At 35.9% G+C, this 13,810-nt stretch overlaps 2 protein-coding genes across 6 annotated transcripts in view; both read right to left on the reverse strand.

Moving 5' to 3' along the window:
• Positions 1 to 148: 148 nt before the first annotated feature.
• LOC114913623 (uncharacterized) lies at positions 149 to 6,240 on the reverse strand. The gene is made up of 4 exons (XM_073252581.1): positions 6,122 to 6,240; positions 3,756 to 3,951; positions 945 to 964; positions 149 to 482 (listed from the first exon to the last, which is right to left on the reverse strand). The coding sequence occupies exons 1-4, from the start codon at positions 6,235 to 6,237 to the stop codon at positions 452 to 454; spliced, it is 363 nt and encodes a 120-aa protein (XP_073108682.1). The 5' UTR covers positions 6,238 to 6,240; the 3' UTR covers positions 149 to 451.
• LOC105036594 (plant cysteine oxidase 4) overlaps positions 6,184 to 13,810 on the reverse strand; it is a 15,409-nt gene continuing 7,782 nt past the window's right edge. For 3 of the 5 annotated variants that reach the window (XR_012139041.1, XR_012139039.1, XR_012139042.1), the window contains 4 exons: positions 12,207 to 12,410; positions 12,057 to 12,105; positions 6,375 to 6,581; positions 6,184 to 6,249 (listed from right to left, as the gene is read on the reverse strand). Coding sequence is in view for 1 of the 5 variants with exons in the window: in XM_073252580.1 (XP_073108681.1) it covers positions 11,996 to 12,105; positions 12,207 to 12,410 (314 nt within the window). In the remaining 4 variants the exon portion in view is untranslated. Of the gene's footprint in view, positions 6,250 to 6,374; positions 6,582 to 11,534; positions 12,106 to 12,206; positions 12,411 to 13,810 lie in introns of those variants that run through there. The other 2 variants (XR_012139040.1, XM_073252580.1) reach the window with 2 other exon arrangements.

Genomic DNA, 13,810 nt, shown 5'->3' on the forward strand with positions numbered 1-13,810 from the left:
CAGATATCAAATCTTATACATCATAGACTGTTGCTTAAATAGTTATTCTAAAAGCTAGGCAAATTCTTTAGCTGGTTACCAACTCCAACATTGACAACTTATGCAACCGATAATCAAGTCACTGTAAATTCCAATCATCAAGCTCCGGTTTCAACAAGAACAACAGCTAGTAACAATCTATTTTAATGCATAAGTAAATTAACAGGTTAAGTCAGCAGAAAACAGAAAATAGGGACTTTGCTGCAATCCTCATCTTGGAGTAAAATAAGAAAGAAAACATTATACGTCAAGCAAATAAGCCAGAAGGTTTCTCCTCATCAAGTGGCTGCTAAATACTCATGACAATAGCTTTCAGCAGGAATGCATCTTGACAATGCAGCGTGCATAATTAGCATATAATAGATACCATCATTCTGCGTCACCTTCAGGTACAATCAAATGCTCCCCTTGCTCAGAATATGTGAACAATGTCATAAGCAAACCTGAGTATGTTAAAGATCTTGCAACTGAAAGGCTGAAGTATTGCATCTATCATGTCATTATACAGTTATATGAGACAGCATGGATGGAAGGACAGCCATGTTCCCCAAAGAACAAGTTGGTTAAACAAATGTGGAATGCTGACACAACTCTTAAGACACAAGATACACAGAAATGTGCAACCTTCTATTGCTCCTCAAACAAGTAACAGCTAGAAAAGGAACAACAGAAGTGCCACACATTGGTTTTGACCTTTTCGTACTTTGCAGTGGTACCTTAGCACTGTTATATAAGGAATTATTAATCAAGGGGGTTCATGGGACAACCGAGGATAACCTGATTTTGCAGGAGGAAATTTGTGAATAAATGGCAGTGGGAAATGCAAATCCATCAAAACAAGCCAGTAAAGAATACGTAGAAGATGTAACTATGAGCATAAACTTTCTACCCTGATTAAAGGATACGTCCAGAACAGCACGAACGACTGCAAACATATAATTAACAAAATATTAGAGAGAAGGTTTAGCCATATCAAGCAAAAAATGAAAGGCAGAGATAAAAACATGGCAAACATTAAAATAAGCAAAAGCAAGCCAGAAATAATAAAAATGATTAAGCACAAACTAGTTGATTCTTTTAAAAGACTCATTTAATCAACATTTGTTTCAGATAGGACTCTATAAAAGTCCTTTAACATATCATAACCTCACAATCTTGGAGACATTTTATATTTAATTCAAATCAGAAATACCCTTTTGCATACTAATCTTGAGAAATGGATACCTGCCATCTATGTCAGTATTCATTATACAAATTTCGAACTTTCTATCTAAATTTCCAAATTTAAAGTTGTTCTATTCTTGCTAATTCATTTTATCAGTAATTCTAAGTATTCTAACATCATATTCAAAATTATCTGACATTTAACCTGAATCTCCCAAGATTCTTCAATTCGATCCCAGATTTATGCTCTAAAGCATGAATACGGTGTTCTTAAAGAAACAGAGCAAACAAACAAGTGTCTACTTATTTCAAAAATATATAATTTTTGCTCGCGTTTTTACAAGAAATTAAGAAAAAAATGGGTGGACGGGATCGTGACCATGCTAGCTACACTATGATGGCCTTTACACATCAATATCTTGGCGTTCTTGGCTCAATGTACATAAATCTTTCCTCCACAAAGCTCCTAGTAGCAAAGAATCTGGCTCCTCACCAGATCAGGATTTGACTGAAGGGGTCCAATCTCTAAATCACAGCTCTAAATCACAGCCATCCATCTATTGCAGAAAGGCCATGGTTGAAAGGGCATACAGTACATGGGACAGCAGGCTGCCTGATGCCACATGGGGCACTCTCCATCTCCAAGCTCCTCTTCTTTAACCCTCAAGAATTAATCAACAATTTCCTCCTCTGAAACCAAATTTGGACTTCCAAAGACAAAATGGGAGCTAAAGAGATAATATGAGATTTGCGTGTGTGAGAGAGAGACCTCAAGGCTTACTGGAAGTGACAGAAGGGTGGTGGTCATATGGATCTGGGGAAACTCACCACTGAGAGTTGGGATGAGTGCGATAGAGCAGAAAGTCCGCTGCTTCTACAACTTAGATGTGGAGAACTGGTACCGAGGCCAAGGGCATCCAAAAGAAAACCCATTGGATCTGGACGACCACTATTTGCTATCTCCAGTTTTCTCTCTCTCAAACTAGGAGAGATGTTTGAATTTCATTCTTGCATATGTGTCCATACAATACTGGTTCTTAGCTGTTCTGTTCCCAAACCATGGTAAGCAACAACATTTGTTACAAATTTACAACCCTAATCTAATATTCTCTTTGGATCCTCTTTTACGTTGTAGGCCATCCTTAGGTGGTCTTGCATCACAGCTTCTACCTAAAAGGGGAAAGAGAAAAAGACATCCTAAGCACAAGACTTTTAACCATACATAACCCGTTTTGATGGAGTTATCAATTTCTCTTAAACACACCAAAAGTTGGTCAAAACCATACAAAAATTTGTGAGTCTCAACTAAAAATAGCCAAGACTGCAGAATTCAGGCAATAAGAAACACGCCCAAAGAAACTTTAGTCCGCACTATCAAAATAGGTGCAAAGATTAGGCATTGTCTGCTAGATTCTCTTAAATTTTAACAGTTAATACATAGAATTTATTCCACACACTATAACCCTTTTTTCCCTAAACCAAAAGATCCTCAAATGACAAAGAATACATTTTTTATCTCTATATTTTTCTACCTCTATGTTTAGCTTACTGCTTGAATTTGTTCTTGCAATGGAGAGAGGGGTCAAAGAACCTTTTCTAATAGTTTGAACTTTGAAGACTTCATCCTTTTTGTAGGCCTTACTTATGTGATCGGGCGTGCATAAAGCCAAGAAAATTGTGTTTTACGAATAGGCATGGCTATCCACTTATTTCAGCGAAGTAGTCATTTGCTTCATGATGAAGATCAAATAATTAGTTTTCTAAGAAAGGTTGTCGGGTTATCAGACCATGGACTGTAGCTCATATATGTGGGTGAGCGTGTGCACTCTGATATATCAAGCAGAAAAACCAGAAAATCAAGTGGAGAAACAAGGTGATGATTTTTCCTCTGCTCTTATCGATCCCCAGTGATAGTAGAAGTTGTTGGTGCTTTTGCATTGTCTTTATGGCATGGCATAATATAACAGAGTCCCTCCAGACATCCAAGTCCAATTAAAACATTATCCAGAAATTCATATTAGATAGCAGTAAATCCCACAGAAGATTGTCTGTCAAGTCCCTGGCGCGAGTTTGTAGAACAAGGGAGGTAATAATTGGTAGTTTCATAGATATGTTCTCCAGGTTACATTTCTAATTTCCGAATTATAATCTAAAACATTCTTGCCCAGCTGCAGACCTAAAGCCAACAAAAGGCTTTACTGGAGTCAAACCATCAACTGTATTAAGCAACCAACAAAAGTTTGGAGTTGCTATTAGGCTAAATGTTCATAAGAAAAAAGATATGATATCATTAACTCCTACAAAATGGCATATGATATTGCATCCATGTTATTAGGCAAAGGGAAGAAGTTTGTAATCTAGGAAGCAATAAGACATAAACATAGATATCCAGCACATGTTTTGGCATAGTTATTAGATTTGCTTAAAAGACAATTGGCTAGGAAAAATATGATAGTTCATTATTACAAAAGCAATTAAAAACTTGCATTCTTTGCTATATTTTAAAATGACAGATTCCGCATGTAACCAGTACAAATGAGTTAGAATTGTACCATGAGGCCACCCAGAAATCCATCCATTAGAATTCTGTTCCGACAATCAAAGTATTTGTGTGTCGAAAATTTTGCCTTCGCCACAAATCCCAGAGAAGCAGTTGCCATAATTAAGAAATAAAAAACAAAGCCCATCAAGCCAGTAAATCCCCAAATTCCGGCAACCACTCCACCAATGATAGACAAGAAGGAACGACTGCAGAGACAGAAGTGGATTGTTCAGTTTTCTATGAGATGGTGTTCCACACCTTTTAGGAAGCAAAATAGAGAACTGCTATATCAGCTTGAACTTAACAATAATCTTATTTTTAAGTAAACCAACATCCACTCTTACTCTATAAAGCAAGAAGGTAAATTTACAAGAAACAACTCACAATTTTTTCAAATAATTAAATGAAAAAAGGATAAAAAATATGTCCAAGTTGTCACAATAACCATTATTAGTTTCTTACCCAGAGCATTGCAAACATAGACTTACACATTTCACATCACTGCACAAAATGGATGCCATGCTCAACAGAAACCCAAAAAATTATTTTCCATTTCACCCATGGAAGTTTGCGCTTAAATTTCTAAGACCATTGTTATGGCAAATTTTTAGTCCTTCACTCCGTTTCTTGAATAGAAAATGACCTTTTTATCCAATAGACTCTCCAATGTACTTTTATCATTTAAATCTCCTAGATCTATAACATTCCAGGTAAAAATCTGCATCAGATCCAGAGATTTGTCCCACTATCCATTAGATTATTCCTCCTCTCTGCTCTCCAAACTTGTGTGATTATTTTTCCTATTTCTTCCAAATGTTCTGATGCAAATCATAGCTTGATTACCTCGCCCCTCTTCTCTCCTCACTAAACCACTACAAATCTAAAATTATCAAATTCATCCCCTACTTGATCATCCCTTTAGTGGATACTAAAAGAATGATTTAGGACCTAGAAACTGAAGACATGATCAGGTGCTAGTAGGATAGCAAGGGCACTTGCTTGTATTGTTACCAGTTACCTCTCCCTAATTGACTACAAAGTGTATGTGACAAACCAACTAGAAAGGCTAGTACTGAGTACCTGATTCCCTCTGATAACACTCACGGGACCAAAGAAAAAGGCATTCTCCTGGTCAAAGGTCATGGATTTTTGGAGTTTGGTTTAGAAGTAATAAGTGAATGCCGAGGTTTGGGATGAACATAATTTATTGGAGCTTTTTATCCCTTGCACATGGCTAGACAAGATCCCGAATCTAACATCAACCTTATGTTATCATTTATGAAGCCAATCAACATCAATTAAAAAAAAAATCAAAATAGAGAAAAGCAAATTCCTTAGACATTTGCCCGCAACTAAGGACCAACCAAATAACCACTTTAGCTCTTGTCGTTGACCTAAACATAAACATAGCCCCTTAAATATTGTGGGAAATTGGGGGTATTAACCAAAAACAATGATTAAGGCGCTCAAATCAATCCTAAAGCAACTTATATTGTAATATGATTCCCATCACTGAAACTTCGACTTTTAGGCTCTATTTAATCGCAAAGAGGGATATGTGCCACCTCAAGATATTTCAGTTTTGTTTCTTATCAGTTTGTTGTTTGCATGTGATAGGACTAACTATTAGTGTAATCCAAAATCTGTTTTCAAACAAGAAATCAGTTGTGTTCCTTTTTATCAGTCTCTAACTTTCTTGCTTCCATTTGGGCATAAAAATGAGATTTTACTGACTTGTAAATCGTTTAAGTACCCTGAATGGGAAATATTAAGGTTATCATAGTGCCAGTCACGCTAACAAAAGCATCGATCAACTTAGTGGTAACAAATTGTGCATTAAATTATGGGCAAGGCCACATATGCAGTAGATTACCTGTATCATTGTCCTAAAATGATGTCATGGTTGTTAGCAATTTGCATAAAGATTTGCAACTAAGTTTCTCTTTGCATTTCCTGTTCAAAGAGCTTGTACCTACCTTCTATCTCCTTGTCAAAAGGCTAAGGAATCCTTTGTTTCGAATTCTATTTCATATTAGACGACTCTGCAACTATCTAGGTCCAAACAAGTAGCTCGTAATTATACTACCCGAATTACAGGGGCTCCTAGGAGGCAAAATTAGCATAGAGAGGTACACAAAGGAGTCTCCCAAAAGTCCAACCTTTGAGACTGACTATATATTTCTTAGCGCACGCAGAGTAAAAGAGCAATCTCATAAGACAGCCGTGCACAACGTTGCACTCAGCTATCACTACTAAGGAGAACATGGAGACAACCGATGCTTATCACGAATTAACATGTGAATTATTCATAAAGGCAATATTCCCTCGAAAATCATAGATCTATTTCCGAATTGACATGACAGGTTGAGATTGGACCTGTAGTAGATGGATTTCATGTTGCTCTGTAGATTCTCAGCATTGAAGATGGGCAAATCATCGCCATCGTCGCCTGATCTCTTCTCAGAAGCTCTCCCATCTTCAAGTACCGCCATTGCCGCTTCCTTCTTCACAGATTGAGGGAAAATAAAAAAATAAAAGATAAAAATATTTTTTCTGAAAAATCGAAGAAAGAATTGGACAAGGAAAATCAGGTCTAAGATCGGGGTCGAAGTCTTTAAAGCGTTCCTACCTGGGTCTGAAAAAATCGCCGGTCGCTGCAGCACCTAGGAAAAGAGAGGAAGGGTTGAGACTACTAGCGGTCCCACGATTAAGCCCTTAAACGGATCGGATTGGAGCCGATCCAGGAATTCGAGTCCGGTCCGTTAAATTACAAACCCGACCCGATAATTCAGAGGCACAGAAAGGGCGTGCGGAAGCTGCCATTTTCAGTATTGCCCTAAAACAGAAGAATTGAATTATAAGAGCCTATTTGGATAATCGCCCCAGATCTGAATTGGAAATAGAATTTTTAGTATTATAATATATAAGATCTGATCCAGCCTATATTAACTGAATCTTTCTCGCCCGATTCTTGTAGGGAAAAAATAAGATCTATTTTCTCAAAAGAACACATGATCAACCCATCAAAATCTAGTCATGTGGGAAGAAGAGAGGAAAAAAAAACTTCCATCAGTATTTCATCTAAAACTTATCAAAAACAATCATTATGTCAAGTACGATCACTAAACACTTCTAAACAACCATCCTGCCTTCATCAAATCATTTTTTTCTGTCCTCCACAATTCTGAACTCCTCAGCACATCTTATGGATCAATCATGATAGGTGCTAACAATTGCTGGAGGCTCTTTATTGGAGATTAGTGAAGGGCTTGTGTTCATAATAGTTCAAAAAAAAATATATAACAATTAACATGAGAGGTTTACTTTTACAGATAGTTTCATTCAATTATACAAATTTAATTACTAGAAAATAATGATTAATATGTAAAATTGAAGAAGCTGCCACTAAGGAGGTATTAGAGTATAGCACCGGCAATAATGGAAGTAAACTTTCATATAGAACATAATAATTTACCAAATCAGTAAACCCTAACTTAGATAGTATCGCCTTTTGCCCTCTAAGCAAGAGGTTTGGGGCTTAGTTTAATGTGGCCTCACCTTCCTTTTTGACCATTGATTAATTAATTTACCTAATTCTACAAATAGTGGCTCGTCCCTCTTAGCCAGGGTACAATAATTTTAGTATAACAGGTAGGAGTTAGCCTCTACTAATCTCAAGCAAAATATGGATCAACATCGGAACCCAAATCAACCCAATAACAAACCGGTTTGGATCAATTCTTGGGTTATGCATTTTTTCAAAAATAAAAAAGTAAATATGGATTTTAGTTGAGAATAATATAATACCTCAAGCCTTGACCATTGACAAAAAGAAGCTACCATTAGAAATGTTTAGTAGAAATAACAAAAAAAAAATGTACAACAACAACATAATAGTTTATTCAGACAATAGAAAATTATGAAGTTTTAAGCCATACTTAACATATTAAAGACAAATAAATGAAGGCAAACACCATGTCCATATTTTTTAAATTTTTTCAAAAGGTGGCAAATTCCATATCCATCAACTTAACCTCAAAGTTATTTTATACATATTAACAAGTCAATCGAGCAAATGAGATATATCGGAGGAAGAGGATTATCTATTAGACTAAGATTATTCGAATGTTCAAATAAAAGAACAGGTAAATGTTCAATCAAACAATCCATTCAAAATAGAAAGAAAAATAAAAGCCCATAGCAACAAAAGAATATCTCTAACGTACTCCAATCAAACAAATAGTATAGCATAAATGGATTGTGTTGGCTCGGGATCGATTACCCGGCCTCCCGATCCCATTGGATTTCGATAAATAAGATCCCAAACTGGGAATCAGACCAACCGGGCAAGATTTGTGTCCACTTCTCAGGTTAACATGGAGCCACGTGCACCCTCTACTACGGCAAATGAACTTGAACTAAGAAAATTAAGCCCCCAATTTAACCAATAACGATGGTCTTCCGAAGATCGATAATGATGCAAAGAAAGATTTCAACAAAAACTAAATTGATTATTCTAATAAATTATTTGATTCTTCCTAGTGCCAAAGATTTTAACTTTGTCAGAAACTTAATCTACTTTGTACATTTTAAATTCAACACATGTACATGCACACACATACAACAATATGTATGTCCCATAAAATTCTCTGACAGCAGTAGTCATATCAGTATTCAAGCAACAAAAGAGAAAAAAGTGGCATATCATTCAAGCTGATGTAAAAGAAGGTTAAGGGGGTGGTGAAGCAACAAAAAAGATGAAGGAAACAAAAACTAACTGTTTGCCAATCAACAAAAGTTTGCCAATCAACAAAAAAGATGAAGGAAACAAAAACTAACTGTGTTGTCATTGATTGCTTTAATAAACGACGGCATGAAAAAAGTTGTGGGTTCCATGTTGTATAAGTCACTATGTAGAGGCTGTTAATGTAAAAGAAGCAAGAAAACACTATAAATTTTTCAGACATGATGTGAAAATAATCTACAGCAGGCCAACATCACTTTAACTCATAGCCAATGCAATTACATATCATCATCAAAGTGAGTAAGAAGCTGTATCTTAACAAGATCCATCACATTCCAATGGAAACATATCATAATGTGGTTAACCAGGTCATCACCTATCATACAGCTGTCTAAGCAGAACCCTTATTACTAAAAGTTCGGTAATTCATTATCATTGCTATATTCCCAAAGTTTTTCTTTTTTCTTTTTTATAACCACAAGGGAAACTACTGCAAGTACTACAAAAATATCAGCAATGATGTACATTAATGACAACTCTGCTGGATTCACCAAAATTTCCTCTTATATATTCATTACCACTATTATTTCTGAATTTCATAAACTTTTCAATCATTGTTCTGCCTCCATACTTTTAGCGTGCCACTATGGTAAAAATGATCAGGAAATGAACCCCAGTTTAGGCTTTAATCAAGAATGTCAACAAATTGCAGTATGATTTATGGCATAGTAAAATAAATGGCAAAACATAATCATAAAGCCAGTATCAAATCACTTCGGAAAATGTTAGGTGGATTTTGCAAGAAGATACTTTCTAACGTTATCTATATCAATTGAGAGATAGCACTTAAGAAATTGCCAAATGCCATATTTTGGTGGGCATTATGGAAGCAAGAGCACTTAAGAAGGCACCCATAAATTGTTGAGGACAGGCAGTGACACTTGCAGTTAACCTTGGGCCATCTCTTAAAGTCAATAGAAAATAGATATTCGAGATGCGAATATGCAGTATTACTTATACAAAATGTGCTGCTAGTTACTGAGATAATGATAGAATGGGATACTAAATCCAGAACTACAGAGGCAAGCTTAGGTGATTAAGGGCTTAAAATTTAGTAAAACTAGAACAGACTAATAATATGCAATTCTAGTAATAATAGGAACAAAAAAGGCCCCAACTGGATCCCAATTTCAAAATATGATTTCATTTGTTATATTGGATATGCTAAATGTTGCAGAGATGGAAGGGGAAATCAAATGGATAGTCTGGTAAATCGTGAATGTAATGCCTCGATGACTAGAAAATTTCTGTTAAGGTCATAGTAAATCCTAGATTGTATTGTTGAATGATTCATTGTGATGAATGCACTAGAAAAATGTAATCAAGCATGAACTCTTTAAGGAACTGTCGCAGGTTTTAGATTTGTAGCAATTAGAAAATGATTGGTAAAGATTCTAAGGAATCATTAAGTGCGCGCATCAAGGTTTTGAATACCAATAGCAAGCCCTTACTGTTTTCAGAATAGTACAATATCAATACAATACCGGTAGCCATGGTATCAGAATCTGGCAGCTAGAAAAAAAAAAAAAAAGGAAAAAGAAAAGCCATCGGTACAAATTGCTATGGTTGGTTTGGTACCATCAATATGTACCAGTATGGATCAACACAGCAATACATACTGGTACTAAGGGCTTCAGTGTCCTAACAACCATACGATGCCAGTTTCATGTTGGAATGATATTACAAGTTGTATCATCCTGTTCTGGCAATTTTTAATCCATGAACCTCATATTTAAGGAGGCCCTGGCAAGGAGACCAACCAGAGTCTGTCATATATGGTTACAAAAGAAAGACGAACATTCCTAAACAAAGAGTTACTTCAAGCATAAACAAGCAAACTCAATAAAAACTAGGACTTAGAAGCACATAAAAAGCAATTTCTTTTTATTTTCAATATTAAAACTTTACATTTGGTCCTTCCATTTCACAAAATAACAAAGCATGTACACGCAAATCAAAATAAAATAAAATTACATAAATGATATATAATTAAACCAAGTTTAATCTCGATAAAAAAAAGTAACAAGAAAAAATGCTTAACTGAAATGAGGATTGAAGCTTTGGAAGAGTTAGTAGGAGTTGAACCAAGAATCCAAAGCTGGTGTAGCACCTTAGGACAAAGACTCTAAACTACTCAAACAAACCTACAAACAAGACTCCAAAGCTTGTATAGCGCCTTAGGACAGAGTCTCAAACTACTCAAACAAACCTATGAACAAGACTCCAAAGCCCATGCAGCGCCTTAGGACAGAGACTCAAACTACTCAAACAAAGCCTATGATAATGTTGATGGTGGTTGCCATGAACTCTGAAAAGGCCTAGGGTGAAAACCATTGTACCTTTACAATAAACACTTGACACATAAGGATTTACCAAAAAAAAAAAAAGCATTGTGCAAATTTTGACAGCAACGGTTTAACATATTCTATAATCATACTATAACAAGGAAGTTTTCAAATTGTAGAATATCACACAGAGATTCCATCTGTCAGCTTTTATTCCTGATTGACATTTTTTTTTAATTCAAAAAATTAGAAAGTAACAATTTCTAATGACATGTCTGTGTGTAGCAAATACAGAAGTATATGCCCTTTTCCTCATCCATTTTCTCATGTCTTGAGATCCCACCTCCACTTTGCATCCCAAAACAACCAATCTCTCTTTGGCAACCATAACTTTCAACTAGAGTAACTATTTCCTTTTTAAACTTATTCTGTTTCTCTTTTATTTTTTATCAATTCATCGCTTAACCTAGTAATGCAAGGGTATCACTTAAATTGTGATTTTGGCAGTAATTTGGCTATTAATTCAGCCAGTTTCCAAACTCCACCAAATTCTTGCTTCTGTTTTGATGTGAGTCCCTCTTAATCCATGCCATCACCTACTTTCTCTCATGAATTTGCACTCTTCTCTCTCCCTCTTCATGAATGCATGCACATGCATGTACATATACATATAACTCCCCACCCACCCACCCACCCCCCCACACACACTCACACACACATATATCCCTCTCTTCCTCTCTATCATTCACACAACTCTCCCCTTTGAACTTTTCTAATTAAAGAATTAAACTTATTCAATATCTCTCTAATCAATACATCATCCCATCTCCTCTCAATCCACACACACACACACACATATATATATAATTTCCCTCTCTTCCTCTCTATAATTCACACCACTCTCCCCTTTGAACTTTTCTAAATTAAAGAATTAAACTTATTTAATACTCTGTCTAATCAATACATCATCCCATCTCCTCTCAATCCATACCATCCCTCCTAAATTGAAAGTGGATGCTTGTCACTTTGTATTACATTTTCTGATTAGATCTCAAAAATTGATTTTTTTTTATTTTCTTTGTTTTATAATCAATTTTGCATATTCGATTTATTTTTAATTTTTTGTTTTGGTTGATAGTTGATTAATATTTTAATCTGTACTCATATATCAGGGCCCTTATATAGCCCTCTTCTGATAACAAAGCTGTCAGGAAGCTGATACCCTTCCAACCAAGCCACTTCAGAGGCCCTCATTCCACTTGGCAATGAACCTACAGCAAGGTCAAATGAAGCAAGGGTAATAAGATTTTTGTGCCTCAAAGCAACTAGCAACTTAAAGGAGAAGGTATTGGCTTAAATAATACTATTTTACCTGACAGGTCCCTTCTTGAAGACTTCCAGAAATAAGAGCAATGTTGTCCATCTTCTGATGAATATGGTGGAGATAGTATGTCAAAGAGAGCACAATGAGTTATCGCTTTGAAACAGTGAATATTGCCACCGGTTGTCAGGTATAGAATTGTCGTCCCACAGGGTGAAGACATTTCACAATCTCGAACAAGCCTCGCTGGTCTAGCTGAAAATGCAGACAAAACAATATATAAAGTTAAAAACATTTTCCTTTTGCTACATCATATTGCTCAATATAAGTAATCTTCATGAAGCATTCCAGTATCAAGAAAAAATGAAACAATACAGAAACAAGAAGATGAAAATGTCATCATTTGCATAACTCGAGCTTTTTTTTAACCAAAATCGAACAAAGAACTCAATGAGATGCCAAGGGCAAACCAGTTCAACAAAACTATTTAAATGCAAATACATGATGCACATAATCTTTGCTTCGTGTGCATATTTTTCAAATCCACACAATGTACTTGTCCCCACCAAAAAGATAAAAAAGAGGTAGACACAAGAAAGCGATCCTGAGCATAATGCATCACTCAAAACCATTAACTGGCCAAATTTTAATCAATGCGGACACATGGTTTTCCAGATTTCTTTCAAGTTTTGCCTTCCCATTTTCCCTTCTTAATATCTTCAATTTGCTCTATGTGCATCCTCACCTTGATGCTTCATTTTCTTCAAGCGTCAAGGTATGACAAGTTTATATTTTCAAGCACTTATAATAAACTTGCAATGAAGCACCTTTAAGGCATATCAGCATGAAATTGCCTTTCTCCAAAAGAAAAAGTAAATGACTCACCACCAAAAAGAAAAGGATATAAATATGTCTAACAGAAACAGAAGAGTACTGCAGCACCCTAATTTGTTTCAATCTTTTCAAGGAACAAATTATTGGGCATCAAGAATTTATGGGTGTTTAAGTACCATTGCCTCACATGCTATTGGTTTAGACGGCCACATTACTACATTTAGTGGACATATATTGCGATGCAATCTCTGTGATGCTATCAACATCAAAGATCACATATACTACCACAATAATTCAACCTAGCACAGAAGATACTTGCATGGCAGCAATCATGATGATAATCTTTCTTTTTCATTTTCTCATGGTAAGAAGAGTTAATTATGCATATGAACCACAAAATTGCCATCATGTTAACATCTCTTAGAGTTTATTCCAAGGTTTGCAAAACAACCCTAAGCCACCAGGTTCAGGGGTTACCATCACAAATCGGTGCAGAACCAAGATGATTTGCAGATTTAGTTTGGGACTTAGTGGGAACTAGTCCAAACCAAGTAGAATCGCCTGCTTCTGCTCATTACAATTTGGTTCAAGTCAGTTCTGAGCCCTCCTGTGATTAAAAAGGGAGGAGAAAGCATCCCAATGCCCTTCTCCTCTCTTTTCTACTGCAAGTATGAAGGGAAGAGTGGGAAGGTGAGGAAAGTCCGGGGAGAAGGGAAATTTTATAATTTTGAGCCCCAATCCAAGCCAAAATCAGGTGTGAACCCTCCCTCTTCATTCTTATCCTTTTTTTCCTGCCTAAAATAGGCCAAAAATGGTAAATA

Source organism: Elaeis guineensis, chromosome 2 (assembly GCF_000442705.2).
Source record: "Elaeis guineensis isolate ETL-2024a chromosome 2, EG11, whole genome shotgun sequence".
NCBI classification, from domain to species: Eukaryota; Viridiplantae; Streptophyta; class Magnoliopsida; order Arecales; family Arecaceae; genus Elaeis; species Elaeis guineensis.